At 35.5% G+C, this 17,521-nt stretch overlaps 1 protein-coding gene across 2 annotated transcripts in view; it reads left to right on the plus strand.

Annotated features, from left to right (window-relative positions):
* Positions 1 to 17,521, plus strand: part of ITGAV (integrin subunit alpha V) — a 95,461-nt gene that overhangs the window by 74,117 nt on the left and 3,823 nt on the right. For both annotated transcript variants that reach the window (XM_045868390.3, XM_045868392.3), the window contains exons 18-29: positions 5,372 to 5,509; positions 7,153 to 7,220; positions 7,881 to 8,028; positions 8,523 to 8,615; positions 10,896 to 10,975; positions 11,924 to 12,004; positions 12,495 to 12,600; positions 13,194 to 13,352; positions 14,552 to 14,662; positions 16,158 to 16,271; positions 16,369 to 16,476; positions 17,267 to 17,389. In XM_045868390.3, the coding sequence (XP_045724346.1) occupies positions 5,372 to 5,509; positions 7,153 to 7,220; positions 7,881 to 8,028; positions 8,523 to 8,615; positions 10,896 to 10,975; positions 11,924 to 12,004; positions 12,495 to 12,600; positions 13,194 to 13,352; positions 14,552 to 14,662; positions 16,158 to 16,271; positions 16,369 to 16,476; positions 17,267 to 17,389 (1,329 nt within the window). The remainder of the gene's footprint in view (positions 1 to 5,371; positions 5,510 to 7,152; positions 7,221 to 7,880; positions 8,029 to 8,522; positions 8,616 to 10,895; positions 10,976 to 11,923; positions 12,005 to 12,494; positions 12,601 to 13,193; positions 13,353 to 14,551; positions 14,663 to 16,157; positions 16,272 to 16,368; positions 16,477 to 17,266; positions 17,390 to 17,521) is intronic.

The raw sequence follows: 17,521 nt of genomic DNA on the forward strand, positions 1-17,521 counted from the left end.
CGGTTACATTCTATCCTTTCATTGTATTTAATTTTGCTTCTGTATATATATAAGTTTTTCCTTCTTTACAATATTGGGATGCTGTTTCTTCTTACAAACAGACCAAAATACACCCAGAATTTAGTGTATTGCTCTGTTCTCTTCACCTGACCATGTTCTCTCTCCTCTTTTTTCTTCCTTTTTTTTTTTTAAGTCTTTCTAATTTTCATCTTTACAGTTCCATTGTATACTTTTATTGTATTTAATTTTATTTTTGTATTTAATTTTCTTTCTTTACAGCTTTCAGATGTACTTTCTTCTAACAAACAGACCAAAATACACCCAGGATATAGTGTATTGCTCTGTTCTGTTCACCTGTTTATATTCTTTCTTGTTTTCTTTCCTTTTATTTTGTCTTTTAATTTTCATTTTTACAGTTACATTCTATCCTTTCAATGTATTTACTTTTATTTTTGTACACATATAAGTTTTTCTTTCTTTACAATTTTGGGACCTAGTTCTCTAGCAAACAGACCAAAATACATACAAGATCCAGTGTATTGCTCTGTTCTTTTCACCTGTCTGTTTGTATTTCCTCTCTCTATTTTTTTATTTTATTTTTTTTTCAGTTTCAGGTCTCTCTGATTTGTTTAGTGTATATTTCTCTGGGGTCATTATTGCCATTTTAGTATTTTGTTCTTTCGTTCATCTATTCTTCTCTGGACAAGATGACAAGAAGGAAAAACTCAACTCAAAAAAGAGAACAAGAGGCAGTACTAACTGTCAGGGACCTAATCAGTCAGGGACCTAATAAGTATCATCTTACAATAAGTTAGATGTCTGACCTAGAGTTCAGAATAATGATTATAAAGATACTAGCTAGGCTTGAAAAAAGCATAGAAGACACTAGAGAATCCCTTTCTGGAGAAATTAACTAAAACCTAATCAAGTCAAAATAAAAAAGGCTATTGAGATGCAATCAAAAATGGAGGCTTAACTACTAGGATAAATGAGGCAGAAGCGAGAATTAGTGATAGAGAAGACAAAATGATGGAGAATAAAGAAGCTGAGAAAAAGAGAGATAAACAACTACTGGATAACAAGGGAGGAATTTGAGAGATAAGTGATACCATAAAGTGAGACAATATTAGAATAATTGGGATCCCAGAAGAAGAGGAAAGAAAGAGGGGCAGAAGGTATTTTGGAGCAAATTCTACCTGAGAACTTGCCTAATCTGGGGAAGGAAGCAGGCATTCAAGTCCAGGAAGCACAGAGAACCTACCTCAAAAACAATACAAGTAGGTCAACACCTTGACATATAATAGTGAAGCTTGCAAATCTCAGAGACAAAGAGCAAAGACAACCTTAACCTTAACCTACACGGGTAGAAACATTAGACTGGCAGCAGACTTATCCACAGAGACCTGGCAGGCCAGAAAGGACTGGCATGATATATTCAGGGTGCTAAATGAGAAAAGCATGCAGTCAACAACACTTATTCCGGCAAGGCTGTCATTCCAAATAGAATGAGAGATAAAAACCTTCCAGGACAAACAGACACTAAAAGAATTTGTGATCACCAAATCAGCTCTGCAAGAAATCTTAAAGGGGATCCTTTAAGCGAAGAGAGAGCCCAAAAGTAACAGACCAGAAAGGAACAGAAACTTGAACTCAATCACAAGAGAAAATTTGGAGAGAACTGAAATAAATGGAGGCTGAGGAGCATCCTACCAAAGAACGAATGGGTCAACCTGGAAATTAAAGAAGAATTAAAAGAAATATGGAAACAAATGAAAATGAAAACATAACTGTTTAAAATTCTTGGGATGCAGTAAAGGCCGTCCTAAGAGGCAAGTATATAGCAATACAAGCCTTTCTCAAGAAACAACAAAGGTCTCAAATATACAACCTAACCTTACACCTAAAGGAGCTGGAGAAAATACAGCAAATAAAGCCTAAACCCAGCAGAAGAGAATTAATAAATATTAGAGCAGAAATTAATGAAATAGAAACCAAAAGAACAGTAGAACAGATCAAAACTAGGGGTTGATTCTTTGAAAGAATTAATAAGAGGGGCGCCTGGGTAGCTCAGTCGTTAAGCATCTGCCTTCGGCTCAGGTCATGATCCCAGGGTCCTGGGATCGAGCCCCACATCGGGCTCCCTGCTCTGTGGGGAGCCTGCTTCTCCCTCTCCCACTCCCCCTGCTTGTGTTCCCTCTCTCGCTGTGTCTCTCTGTCAAATAAATAAATAAAATCTTAAAAAAAAAAACAACTTAAAAAAACCCAAAAAACAAACAAACAAAAAAAAGAATTAATAAGATCAATAAATCCCTAGCCAGACTTATCAAAATGAAAAAAGACCCAAATATAATCATGAATGAAGGAGGAGAGATCACAACCAACACTGAAGAGATACAATTTTAAGAACATACTATGAACAACTATATGCCAACAAATTAAGCAATCTGGAAAAAAAGAATGCATTCCTAGAGATGTATTAACTATCAAAACTGAAACAGAAAGAAATAGAAAACCTGAACAGACCCATACCTGCAAGGAAATTGAAGCAGTGATCAAAAATCTCCCAACAAGCAAGAGTCCAGGAGCAGATGGCTTCCCAGGGGAATTCTACCAAACATTTAAAGAAGAATTAATACATATTCTTCTGAAGCTGTTTCAAAAAATAGAAATGGAAGGAAAACTTCCAAACTTGTTCCATGAGGCCAGCATTACCTTGATCCCAAAACCAGACCAAGACCCCACCAAAAAGGAGAATTACAGACCAATATCCCTGATGAACACGGATGCAAAGATTGTCACTAAGATACTAGCCAATAGGATCCAACAGTACGTTAAAAGGATTATTCATCACAACCAAGTGGGATTTATTCCTGGGCTGCAAGGGTGGTTCAGCATCCACAAACCAATCAATGTAAATAAATAAATAAGTAAATAAATTCACTACATAAATAAAAGAAAGGACAAGAATCATATGATCTCAATAGATGCAGAAAAAGCATTTGACAAAGTACAACATCCTTTTCCTGATTAACTCTCTTCACAGTGTAGGGATAGAGGGAAGATACCTCAATATCATAAAAGCCATATACAAAAAGCCCACAGTGAATATCATTTCCAATGGGGAAAAACTGAAAGCTTTTCCCCCAAGGTCAGGAACATGACAGGGATGTCCACTATCACCACTGCTGTTCAACATAGTACTAGAAGTCCTAGCCTCAACAAAAAGAAATAAAAGGCATCCGAATTGGCAAAGAAGATGTCAAACTCTCCCTCTTTGCAGATGACATGATACTCTATGTGGAAAACCCAAAAGACTCCACCCCAAAATTGCTAGAACTCATACAGTAATTCAGCAAAGTGACAGGATATAAAATCAATGCACAGAAATCAGTTGCATTTCTATACACTAACAATGAGCAGAAGAAAGAGAATTTAAGTTGATCACATTTACAATTGCACCCAAAACCATAATATACCTAAGAATAAGCCTACCCAAAGAGGCAAAGTATCTGTATTCAGTAAACTATAGACACTCATGAAAGAAATTGAAAAAGACACAAAGAAATGGAAAAACGTTCCATGATCATGAATTGGATCATGAATTTCTGCAAAGAAGACATACAAGTGGCCAATAGACACATTAAAAAAAAGCTCAATATCACTCGGCATCAGGAAAATACAAATCAAAACTACAATGAGATACCATCTCACGCTGGTCAGAATGGCTAAATTTAACCACTCAGGAAATGACAGATTTTGGCAAGGATGCGGAGAAAGGGGAACCCTCTTACATTGTTGGTGGGAATGCAAGCTGGTGCAGCCACTCTGGAAAACAGTATGGAGATTCCTCAAAAAGTTGAAAATAGAGCTACCCTACGACCCAGCAATACCACTGCTAGGTATATACCCCAAAGATATAAATGTAGTGATCTGAAGGGCACCTGCACCCCAATGTTTATAGCAGCAATGTCCATGATAGCCAAACTATAGAAGGAGCCCCGATGCCAGTCGACTGATGAACAGATAAAGAAGATGAAGTATATGTATATATCAGAATACTACTCAGGCATCAAAAAAGATGAAATCTTGCCATTTGCAATGATGTGGATGGAACTAGAGGGTATTATGCTAAGTGAAATAAGTCAGTCAGAGAAAGACAGTTATCATATGATCTCACTCATGTGGAATTTAAGAAACAAAACAGAATCATAGGAGAAGGGAGGGAAAAATAAAAGAAGATGAATTTCAGAAAGGGAGACAAACCATAAGAGAGTATTGATCATAGAAACAAACTGAGGGTTGCTGGAGGGGAGAGGGTGGGGGGATGGGGTACCTGGGTGATGGACATTAGGGAGGGCATGTGATGTAATTAGCTCTGGGTATTATATAAGACTGATGAATAACTGAACTTACCTCTGAAACTAATAATACACTATACGTTAATTAATTGAATTTAAATTAAAAAATATAAAACAAAAAATAAATTAAAAAAAATAAGCTTCAAGATGTAACTATGAACAAATACCATCTTACATTCAAACAAAGTCTGCCAGTACCTATTTATTGGTGAAGATGTGAATTAATGGAATTCTTACATTGCTGATGGCAGTGTAAGTTGTGAAGACTTAGGAAAATAATACGGTATGATTTTCTAGAGCTCAGAAATCTATTTGCCACTATGTAGAATTGTTTTTTTGTTTTTTTGTTTTTTTTTGTAATAGCAGAGACAAAAAGCCCAAAACAATCCAAATAACCTTTGACAGGAGAATGGATAAATAATATTGTGGATTTAATACATGATGAGATACTACTCAACAGTAAAAATTACCTTCAGCTCTTTCTAACACCATTGATGAATCTTAAGAGTGTTGAACAGAAAGCAAATCCAGAATACATATAACCTCACTTTGAAGTAAACAAAAAAGGAAAAGCAAACTGAAAAATGTATTGTTTAAGGACAAATATACAATATAGTGAAATACTGAAAACAAACAAGGGAACATTGTACTTAAAATTTAGGATGGTGGTTACCTGTGAGAAGGAAGGCCAAGGGAAGAACCAGACGGGAACACATAACCTTAAGCATTATTGGTAATGTTCTAGTTATTTTAGGTGTGGAGTGACTGTTTTATTAACATGCCTCGTATATTTTTGTATGAATCAAGTATTCTGTTATAAACAAAAATTGATTAAGGGTTCTCACTGAATAACAAATCTTTTTAGATACTCTTATATAAGTGTAGTTTTTCAGAGTTTTGGTAGAATTGGATCAGGGTTGAATATGGCTGGCTTTGTGTTGCACACTTACAGATTTCTCTAGATAGTTTGATAGATTGACGTTGTCATTGATTGGAAGCTTTTCTGTTTCTAGGATGAATCTGAATTTAGAGACAAACTCACTCCGATTACTGTTTTTATGGAGTATCGGTTGGATTACAGAACAGCTGCTGATGCAACAGGCTTGCAACCCATTCTTAACCAGTTCACTCCTGCCAACATTAGTCGACAGGTATTGGACTATCTCCACTTGTCACTAACTTTATACATTAATTTTTTAAAGTCTTACAGTTCATCTTTTTAAATATCCTAAGGGATTGCTTTTAAAATGTTCCGTTTCTAGTCAAAGAAGTAGAGGAAGGAATCTGAATTTTCAGGTCAGAGTATCTGAAGCCACTCAGAACTTAGTTATATGCAGAGAAAGACAGGGTCATATTTCATACACATAAAACAGTAAAATAGTTCAAGGAAAACAAAGTGCCAGTGTATTTTCATACTATTTTAGTATTTTGCTAAACAAGTTTTAGATCTATGTTTTTTTTGATTTACATTTTAATTGTAAAAAATAGTATATGTGTACACATATGCAACTGCTTATTTATTACATCTATGTCATTTAAGTAATTCACGTATATTGTTGTTTCATTCCAGTTAAACTGACAGTTAAGATCTGTATTGTGTAATTTTATTCTGTGTAGCTGCATATCCCTTGTGACTTGGAAGAGGAAGTCTTTCATTATTTTCCCCCTTTAAATTTTCTCTCTTCTTTTTGTCTGCCCCTGGGCTTGAAGCTTTTTGAATATTAACATTAGACAAACCAAGAATGGCTTCCTCTTTTTCTTCTTTCTTCTTTTAAAAATTTTTAGACTCCTTCTTTCACATTCTGCCCAACCTCCTTTTCTACTTCCCACTATTTCTCTCTTTTGGATTTTCCATACTGCTCTAGCCTCCAGATCTAAGGGGAGAAAATTCAGGTTTTTGCTTATTTCATCCATCCTGGCTGGATTGGTTAACTTCAGTGCTTCTAGTCCCTTTTCCTTCATCTCCTTCCAAATGGCCATGTATATGCTGGACTCATTTTGTCCAGTTTCTGTTCCCTTTGGTGTGCCTGTCAGAACTGCTTCTGTGTACCCATAGCTCTTTATTCTTTTACACTCTGCGGCCATATTTCCATGATGTTGGCAGAGGCATAGTCTGCAAAAAGAAATTCTAAAAGGGAAATTTGTTTTGCCCAAGATCACACAACTTAGCTAGCAGCAGCAGGTTCATGCTGAATCCTCATTTCTTTTCTTCTTTTTTTTAATCTTCATTTCTTGACTGTACTTTCTCTTCTATATGACACTTCATTCCAGAATCATAACAACTTAATTTAAGATAGAACTAAAAGGTTCCAACTAATTGTATTATAGCCTATGAATGTTTTCCTTGTTTTTCATTCTTGACTAGCTACACTGACCTATTTAAAAATAAGCAGCCATGGGGCTCCTGGGTGGCTCAGTCGGTTGAGCACCTGACTCTTGATTTCGGCTCAGGTTATGATCTCATGGTCCTGGGATTGAGTCCTGTGTTGGGCTCTGTGCCCAGTGGGGAGTCTGCTTGAGGATTCTTTCCCTCTCTCTCTGCCCCTTGCACGCACATGTATGTGGATGCCCTCTCTCTCTCTAAAAGAAATAAATCTTAAAAAAAAAAAAAAAAGCAGCCATGATACTTTTTACATTCAGGTATGCAAACAAGTTGATGAGTGTATATAAATATATGTGTGTTTATGTATATTCACATACATCCACGTACACATTGATTTATATTGATTTACACTGCATATGTGTCCTATATTTGTATTTTTTCATGTAGAAAAAATAAAATGCTTTTTTCTAGGCCCATATTCTGCTTGACTGTGGTGAAGACAACGTCTGCAAACCCAAATTGGAAGTTTCTGTAGATAGGTAAGTTTTGCTCCAAACAATAAACAGTATAACAAGAAATTTAAATGGAAGAACACACTTTTCTATTGAAAGCAATAGTATATTTTAATGTGAACTGGTTATATTGGAGGATAATTCATGATTTTCTGTAGTAGTAAAACTATCAGTATTGAACTTCAGAAAAATATGCACTGTTTTCACTACTTGCCTGGGTTGACAGATCTATTTCCATGCAGGATGAGTAGTGTTACAAAGTAACATTATATCCTCTTAAAGATATATTTCATTGTAGATACCCTGTTAACTAAAGGAATCTGATTAGTATTTTATGATACATAAATTTTAAAGAATATTTTGAGAATCATGAGTGATTAATTCAGCTTTTAGAAAAAAAATCAGGGAATTAATAAGTACCTACAAAGAGATACAAAATTACTTCAGTAATAGATATGACTGGTAGTGATATATTAGTGGCATTAATGCTTTTTTTTTACTGAGAGAAACATTGGATTTGCACCCAGTGTGCTATTTCCAGCTTTCTGTTGAGCTGTGAAATAGGCTTAAAATATCTTGAGACACTGTTGAACATGTCAGTGCTATGTACTTCTCTTGTTTCTTTGAACAACCATGCTCTCCCTGTGCAGGTTTTTTTTCATTGTCTAGATTTGTATTAACTTGTAGTGATCAAAAGAAGATCCATATTGGGGACGACAATCCTCTGACATTGATTGTTAAGGCTCAGAATCAAGGAGAAGGTGCCTATGAAGCTGAGCTCATTGTTTCCATCCCACCGCAGGCTGATTTCATCGGGGTTGTCCGCAATAGTGAAGTAAGCAAGCTGCCTCTTTAAAAACCGAAATGCACTCATAGGTCTCATTAACATTAATGAGTTACTCTCCTATTTAGTGTAGTACAAGCTTACCCATTCTACTTAAGGCTAAATTGCTAGGCCGTAGAGTGCCTATCTTACATAATTCCTTTCAAGCCTAATACTTTGCATAATGCACTGATAGGACATTTTTAGAATTGCCAGCTAAGTGCCTGAAACAAGGTCAGATAATTTGTTAGGGGTAATAAGGTTATGTATCTAGATCCTCAGGGATCTTTCAGAAATACCTTTACATTTATATGTGGCAATTGTACACAATTCTGGCTTCTCCCATACTCACCCCCCATTTGCTCAAATGGATGGATATATTTTTAAAACAAGAAACTTAACTATCCAACTGCATGATATTGTCTAGGAATTTTATAGTGTATTTTTTTTTTGTCATTAATTTATTTTCCTTTCAATCTTTTTTTTTTTTTTTGGGTCTATCAAAGGCCTTAGCAAGACTTTCCTGTGCTTTTAAGACAGAAAACCAAACCCGCCAGGTGGTATGTGATCTTGGAAACCCAATGAAGGCTGGAACTCACGTAAGATATTTTAACTAAATGGATTTTTTTCTTTTAAAGAAAACATATTTTTCTGTGGATTTTTCCATAGAAATTTTTTTTAAATACTTCAGAATAGTGTCTTTAAGTTGGTTTTGATTTAGAATGTAATGATTAGCAGAGTTTGATTTTGACTAAGATAATAAAATAATGGATTGTGCTGTTACGCTGTATTTAATAAGCAGTATTTATACTGCCTTCAGATTGCTAAATGGATTGAGAACATGGGTTAAACTAAAAACTAAAATTGTAACTCTGATATTTTTACCTAATGCTTTAATGAATCCTTAAAGCTATTCTGACAAATACCAAGACTGTCATTATTAAGTGTGATAGAATTATCTCATGAATTTGGAACTCTGTATCATCGTCCCAGGTTAGAATCAAAGAGCATCTTAGTTGGATCAGGTTCCCCTTGGGGTGGAGAAGGGAGCCCAGGAGCTTGAGAAAATGAACTCAATGGGTTGCTTCTGAAATGCTCTAAAAAGTAAACAAACATATATCTGGAGAATTCTTAGTGTCAAGGAAAAATGGGAGTATATTTCATCTTATGTTTTTTTCTTTTTTTTCCTTGTAACTTTTTCTATAAAATTTAATTATAGCACAAAGACTTTGGTAATTTGAAGATCTGTGGTAATATGGGCTTACATAGTCCATATTTATCTTTCCTGTTAGATATTGTTTAAAGGTACAGACTTGCAACTAATAGTAAATAAGTCTTAGAGATCTAATGCACAGCATAGTGAATATAAACAATATTGTATTATAATCATCAACCTTGTGGGGGTGCCTGGGTCTCTCAGTCAGTTCAACGTCTGACTTGTGGTTTTGGATCAGGTCATGATCTCAGGGTCATGAGATCGGGCCCTGTGTTGGGCTCTGCACTCAGTGTGGGGTCTGCTTCTCCCCCTCCCTCTGCTCCCACCCCCATGCTCTCTCTCTCTCAGATAAATAAGTAAATAAAAATCTAAAAAAAAAATCTTTAACCTTGCTAAGAGACTAGATTTTTATTCCCACCATAAAAGAGAAATGGTAATTATATGACATGATAGAGATGCTAACTATAGCTACAATGGCAATCATATTATAATTTATAAATGTATCAAATCAACATGTTTTATGCCTTAAAATTAACAGTGTTATATGTTAAATATATTTCAATAAAAGTTGCATATTTCTTCAGGTATATTTTCCATTAAATGCCATTATTATTTCTAAATGCATGGTCTCTTAGGAAGGAGGACTTGAACAAAGTACCCTGAATAGAGTTTTTCCACATGTATTTAACAATGTCTCATTAACAAGTGGACATATTTTTCTATGTTCTCATTCTCTCTAGCCTTCTCACTCACAGCTCATCCAGTGTAGATAATTTCAAGTTATTTCAAGTGGCCCCCTCCAGGCTTTATAAAGTGAGAGGCAATTTGATGAAGTTCCCCAGAAGTTTCATTTTTGTGTATCATAAATGATCCCCAAGAAGCCTGCTTTCTCTTACCTTGTTAGCTCAGTTATTTTCTTTAAGAACAATTTTCCCCTGCAGGAATTAGGATGATTGTTGTCAGTGGAGTTGTGATAGGTGTAGAGAAGTTCTGGTTCTAGCCCTACCTCTCATGCCTTGTGTAGCCAGGTTCTCTCACTCTTTAAACCCATTCATTCTTCCTTCCTGCTCCATTAACATAAGTTCAATTGTTAATTTCCTGTCACCAAATCAGTGTGCAGAATTGCTGTACCTTCATTGAATCAACAGATACTCACTTTTGCATTTCTTATAAAGTTAATATTAGGTATTATTATGAGGAGATAAAATTATGTTAATAATTGTTAAGTAGGCTCTTTTATGGTTGGCCCATGTATCTTAAATAAAAGAGATTCAATAGAAGATCAGATTTAATTATCTTTGTTAGAGTGTTTTCAGTTTTATTATAAGCTCAGAAAAAAACCCTATTTTGGAATGACTCTTTTTTTTTTTTTTTTTAGATCTTGTTTATTATTTATTTGACAGAGAGAGACACAGCGAGAGAGAGAACACAAGCAGGGAGAGTGGGCGAGGGAGAAGCAGGTTTCCTGCTGAGCAGGGAGCCCGATGCGCGGGGCTCAATCCCAGGACCCTGGGATCATGACCTGAGCCGAAGGCAGACGCTTAACTACTGAGCCACCCAGGCGCCCCTTGGAACAACTCTTTTTTATTTGGACATTGGAATTTAAATTTCACTGATTAGACATTGTTTTAATTAACATTACTATCCTTTCCTCCCCCTCTAGCTCCTAGCTGGTCTTCGTTTCAGTGTGCACCAGCAATCAGAGATGGATACTTCTGTGAAATTCGATTTACAGATCCAAAGGTATAGAAACAACTTTTTTCAGTTTGTAATAACTATTGAGGAAATGTTATTTGTCATAAATCTATTATGTAACATATTCTAAATGTTATGGAATAGAATAGGCTAAAATTTCAGTACTTGATTATATCATTTTTTATTATTTTATTTTTTATTTTTTAAATTTTATTTTTAAAATTTCACTTACAATGTTTTAAAGGTTGATTATACCATTTTTAAAATAAAATAATATTCATTGTTTTGTATAAATATTAATGTAGTACTAAAAATATGGAAAATCTAGAAACATATAGAAAGAAAATAATAATTACCCATAGATACTCTTGTGAACATTTTGTTATATGTCATATCAATTTCTTTTACAGAATAAGATTCTTTTTTTACCTGAACACATCTCTGTATGTTTAACCATTTCCTTATTGGTGTACATTTAAGTTGCCTCTCATTTTTTTTTTAAGATTTTATTTATTTTGAGAGAGAGAGAGCTAACAAGCAGAGGGAGGGGCAAAGAGAGAGAATCTCAAGCAGACTCTGCGCTGAGCATGGAGTGCAATGCGGGGCTCGATCTCATTACCATGAGACCATGACCTGAGCTGAAATCAAGAGTTGGACACTTAAGCCACCCAGGCATCCCTGCCTCTAATTTTTTTTCAAATAGTATTGAACATCTTTGTAGAAAATATGTTTTTCATTTTTTATTATACCATTTTAAAAATCAATATTTCTATCATAAGAATAATTTATTGTTAGTTTTGAGCTTGTAAAACAAAAGTAAAAGAAGTAAAATTTGGTCTTCTTGGAATTAAATGCTAATGAAAATTATTTTAGTAAGTTTTTCCTTTCTTTGTTGCATTTAATTTGTTCATTTTTAGTTTCACTGCATTTGCCTCTGTATGTCTTTGATGGTGATCATGCTCAGTTTAGGCCTAAATATATTTTTTTCTTTTTCAGCTCCAATCTCTTTGACAAAGTAAGCCCAGTTGTATCTTACAGAGTTGACCTTGCTGTCTTAGCTGCTGTTGAGATAAGAGGGTCAGTATGATTACTGAGTTGAGTGTCTCATTCTTGTGAGTTTTAAACTGCTTTAAAATGCAATTACTTTTTAAAAGCAACCGCGAGGCTCAGTAGCTTCTTTTGGAAAGTATCCCTCCAAGTGTCATGGTAGTTTTACCAGAGCTATAGCTTCTGTAGAAATAAGGCTCTAGGTGTATTCCAAAGCCCCAAATATTTATTTGGTAACTCTCTGGAAATACACCAGATGTGGCAACAGCAGGCACAAAATAAGTGTGTTGAACTTTTATGCAAATTCATTTACCAATTCACCTGTTACATTAGATTCAATAAAGAGTAGTTTGTGTGCAGGTATATGTGCATGTTCACATGTACGTATGGCTTTTTTTCTTTTAAATATATGTATTTTTAATTAGTCTGATTTGATTAATTTGGATACAGGATACTTTTGAAAATGAACTGACCATATCATTTTGGTATTCATGGTAGGTTTTCTTTGGTCATTGTTTAGAGTCTCAAGTCCTGATCATATCTTTCTTCCAATTCCAAACTGGGAGCATAAGGAGAACCCCGAGACTGAAGAAGATGTCGGGCCAGTTGTCCAGCACATCTATGAGGTTTGCAGTTGTTAGCTTTAACTGATACGTGGTAGAGAGCCTTTACAGAGAAGAACAGATAGGCTACTTATAAAAAACAAGTCTCTTTAATGATTATGTAAACTCTGCGTTGTTTAAGGATGTATTGGAGATTTCTTTAAATTTTTTTCCCTATTCAGAAGTTCCCTTTTTTTTTTAAGACAAGTAGGTTCAAGGGGCTAAAGAATGCACTTTATACAAATTGTTGTCTAAAACTAATTAGTTCTACTTGAACAAAAGTAGTAGGTCATCGTTGAGTATTTTCATATGGACGTTTTGCAGTCCTAACTAAAAATTGAAAGTGCCTGTAGCAGATCATCAAAATTTTAAGAAAATTTTCTATGCCATCTTTCATCAAAAACTTTTTTGTATTTTCCTCTTGTTTATATTTTCATCCTGACACATACTGACTGCCCTATACTAGAGACGAATGTGATCATATTGTAATATCAGAGTAACTATGGAACCTCTGCTGTTACTCAGATCCTTTGCTTATGATTCCTAAAGTTGATGTAGGAGGAGGATTCTGGAATAGAGTTTTGTTCAGATTATTTACATTGTCTTTTCCCCATTAGCTGAGAAACAATGGTCCAAGTTCATTCAGCAAGGCAATGTTAAATCTTCAGTGGCCTTACAAATATAACAATAACACTTTGTTATACATCCTTCAATATGATATTGATGGGCCAATGAACTGCACTTCAGATATGGAGATCAACCCTTTGAGAATTAAGGTAATGTGCTTAATAGCAACTCTTTATTATGATGATATTTAATGCATTTCTTTCTAAATCTATGAGAGAAATGCATGAAATAAAACATTTATTTATTTTTAAAGATTTATTTATTTGAGAGAGAGATATCTTTTTTTTTTAAGATTTTATTTATTTATTTGACAGAGAGAGACACAGCGAGAGAGGGAACACAAGCAGGGGGAGTGGGAGAGGGAGAAGCAGGCTTTCCGCTGAGCAGGGAGCTGGATGCGGGGCTTGATCCCAGGACCCTGGGACCACGACCTGAGCCGAAGGCAGACGCTTAACGACTGAGCCATCCAGGCTCCCCGAGAGAGACAGATATCTTGAGTAGGGGGAGGGGTAGAGGGAGAAGCAGTCTCTCCGCTGAGCAGGGATCCTGATGCGGGACTCAGTCAGGACCCTGGGATCATGACCTGAGCCGAAGGCAGATGCTTAACCAACTAAGCCACCCAGGTGCCCAAAATAAAACAATTACTTTAATACGCAAACCCACTCTACAAAAATATCTTTCTTCATAACCAGTACATTAAGGATTACATTGTTTATTTGTATAATGAGTAAGGATTAATTCCTTACTCTGAGAAGTCCTAATGAATCGTATATTTATGGAGTGACCCAGTTTGACTTTGGTTCCATTGCATTGTGCTTTATCCACATATGATATTGTGTCGGGTGTTTTGCTGTTGAAATTTTTGTCTTTGGAAAAAGATCTGACATTTAACTTAACCTGGCTTTTTTGACTTCCATGACTTAAAAAATGTCATTTTGTGGAATTCTGTACTTTTGGATATAGTCCTCTCCATCCTAGCACACGTATTTGGATAAGAAGCTATTGCCCAATTTGGACTAGGGAAAGTTAAGAAAACAGAACAAAAGGTTCTTTTGAAATGATATATACTCATGATTGACACTCATCACAGACATGCACTGTGAAATTTCAGACTGTTTCCTGTGTTTTATCGGTCTCCCCTCTAGCTGTGCAAGAAAATCATGGCTAGGCAGAGGTAACTTTCCACATATTAAGGACTCTGTGCTTACTTTCCACCATATATTAAGTGGTAAATTTGTCCTAACACATTTTTAGTCACCATGTTTTAATCACATGTAACAGTTTATGCCAAAATGTCAATGCAAAATGTTTCCACTATTATATACCACCAGTCTCTCTGTAACCCTAGATCTCAAATTCACAAACCGAAAAGAATGACACAGTTCCTGGGCAAGGTGACCGGAACCATCTCATCACCAAGCGGGATCTCACCCTTAGTGAAGGAGATGTTCACACTTTGGTAAGCGCCACTTCAACAACAAGCACTTTAAACATTTGAAAATACGTGATTATAGAACTGCTGCCAAAGAACATTTCAAAAATAACAACAGCTGTGCTTGGAAGAACTACATATATTTTTATACTATTCACTCCTCTAACTTTCCTTGTTCCTAGTCAAATTAATGCCAGATTTTCTTCAAATGATCTATCTTTGTAGATTGCTAATAAAAGTAATTCATATTCCAATTTATTTTTCTGGCTGTACTCTAACTGACCTCTTTCTTGACCTCATTCTAATCTTGGAGCCTTTAGTGCAATATTGTAAGAAAAACCCTGGAGGCCTCAACAAAAATATATTACAAGATTAATTAGCATTATGATCCACTTTTGTTGAGTCAGCCTGGGTAATGACTATAATGTTATAAACTGGCTTATCATTTAAGTTTTTGAAATTTAACAGATCTGCAAACGATCAACTAGCGGGGAATCCAGCATAGTGTTTATATTCATTAGCGAGCACCCATTACATTCACATCACCAAATTCCATAGGTCTTCTTAGTTTTCATCCACCTCAATTCCCAGTGACTTTTGGCACAATTCCTCACTTGTTTGTTTGTGCAACACTCCTCATTCACTTCTAAGACACTACTCTCTTGGTTCTTCACCTATCGCAACTAGCTACCTCTTAATCCTCATTTCCAGACCTTTAAATCTGTAGAGTATTCCAGGGCTCACATCTCAGATTTCTTTGACTGCCTGCCTTCCAGTTACTGATAAAAACACTGAATGTAGCAAGGACCATCAGCATGCCATTTGATTTCTACAGGTCTGACATGGACTAGCTATTCAAGATTCATTCTGTTTGTTTTTCTTTTCCATAGGCATATTATGGTCTGATTTTTATGTCCTACTATAATCATCATGCTCTGGGTTTACCTAAGAATAGTAACTTCTAGAAGAATGTTGACTTCTAGAATCTTAGAATGTTCTAGAAGAATGTTGACTTCTGGCCATAAAAGTACATCTTTTAATATTATAGATCTTATCCTTATATAACAAATCACATTAAAATCAATCCCTTTATGCAAGTAATGAATCGTTGAACACTACATCAAAAACTAATGATGTACTATATGTTGGCTAACTGAACATAAAAAAAAAAAAAAAAACCCTTTATTTTTATTTTATTTGTTTTTTTAAGTAGGCTCCATGCCCAGTGTGGAGCCCAACATGGGGCTTGACCTCACAACCCTAAGATCAAGATCTGAGCTGAGATTGAGTCAGACACCTAACCGACTAAGCCACCCAGGCACCCCTAAAACCAACCCCTTTTAACAAAAAGCATTCATAGACTCCACTATTAGCCTATCATTTTAAACATTATTCTTATAAGGCAAAAGAATCTGGATCATCTCTTTAGCCTTCACATAAAATAACTAAAATGTCTAATTTTCATATGTTGAAGAGATGATAGAAAGACCTTTTCTTGTAAGTAAAGAATTTGTTTTGGCAGGGTTGTGGAATTGCTGAGTGCTTGAAGATTGTCTGTCAGGTTGGGCGACTAGACAGAGGAAAGAGTGCCATCCTGTATGTAAAGTCCCTGCTGTGGACCGAAACCTTTATGAATGTAAGTAGATAATAGCATTCACCAGTCTATCCATTTTCTCCAAGATATGCAAAAGGCCTCACATCTTGGAAATCATTTCATGGTTATTTCCATACAGAAAGAAAACCAGAATCATTCATACTCTCTGAAGTCATCTGCTTCTTTTAACGTCATTGAATTTCCTTATAAGAACCTTCCAATTGAGGATATCTTCAACTCCACAGTAGTAAGTCATTGATTTGGGGAAATGGAATAAATGCACTTAGTTCAATGCCACAGATATTTATTTTATTTTATTTTAAATAATGACACCTTAAGTGTTTTGATAATTTAAAAGTTAGTTGATAAGCCTATAACCTAGTTTAATATTATTTTACTCCCTCACTCCAGAATTATTAAAGGTAGACCTTTTACTTTAGCATCCCTATGTAAGAGATTTCCTGGGAGGGAATTTAGGGAATTTTTTCCCCACGAAGTTAGAAAGTTGGAAATTAACTATAATAGGTGAAAGCTAAAGATTTTAAAGATCTATAATTTGAGGATGAAAAATGGGACCAATATATCAAAGCTGGATTTGATTATTTAAAAATCACTTCAGAGGTACCTTGAAGTTAACCTGTTGTTGAGAATTTTATGTGCATACATGCATGCTATCAATACCAAATATATAATCACAGATTATCATATACAAGAAAAGAAAATGTGAATACCATTAAAACAAAATGTAATAGGCATTCAGACATTTGTTGAGTGATTCAGTGAACTATTTTTTTTTTTTTAAGATTTTATTTATTTATTTATTTGAGAGAGAGAGAGAGAATGAGAGACAGAGCATGAGAGGGAGGAGGGTCAGAGGGAGAAGCAGACTCCCTGCCGAGCAGGGAGCCCGATGCGGGACTCGATCCCGGGACTCCAGGATCATGACCTGAGCCGAAGGCAGTCGCTTAACCAACTGAGCCACCCAGGCGCCCTCAGTGAACTATTTTTAAAACTCAAAACCTTTTTTCCCCCAACAGGTTACCACTAATGTCACCTGGGGCATTCAGCCTGCACCCATGCCTGTGCCCGTGTGGGTGATCATTTTAGCAGTGCTAGCAGGATTGCTGTTACTGGCTGTTTTGGTATTTGTAATGTACAGGGTAAGTAATGGACTTAGGAAGAGGAGCGGGGGAGGAGAAGCAGAAGAAAAGAGTAAGGGAGGAAGGGAAAGAAGAACGAATAGAAAAGAAGGAAGAAAGGAAATTTTAATGATGCATGATGAGCACTGTATA

The sequence above is a fragment of the Mirounga angustirostris genome, unplaced genomic scaffold, assembly GCF_029215605.1.
Source record: "Mirounga angustirostris isolate CCGP_5_RB_7025 unplaced genomic scaffold, mMirAng1.0.hap1 SCAF_3, whole genome shotgun sequence".
In the NCBI taxonomy this organism is placed as follows: Eukaryota; Metazoa; Chordata; class Mammalia; order Carnivora; family Phocidae; genus Mirounga; species Mirounga angustirostris.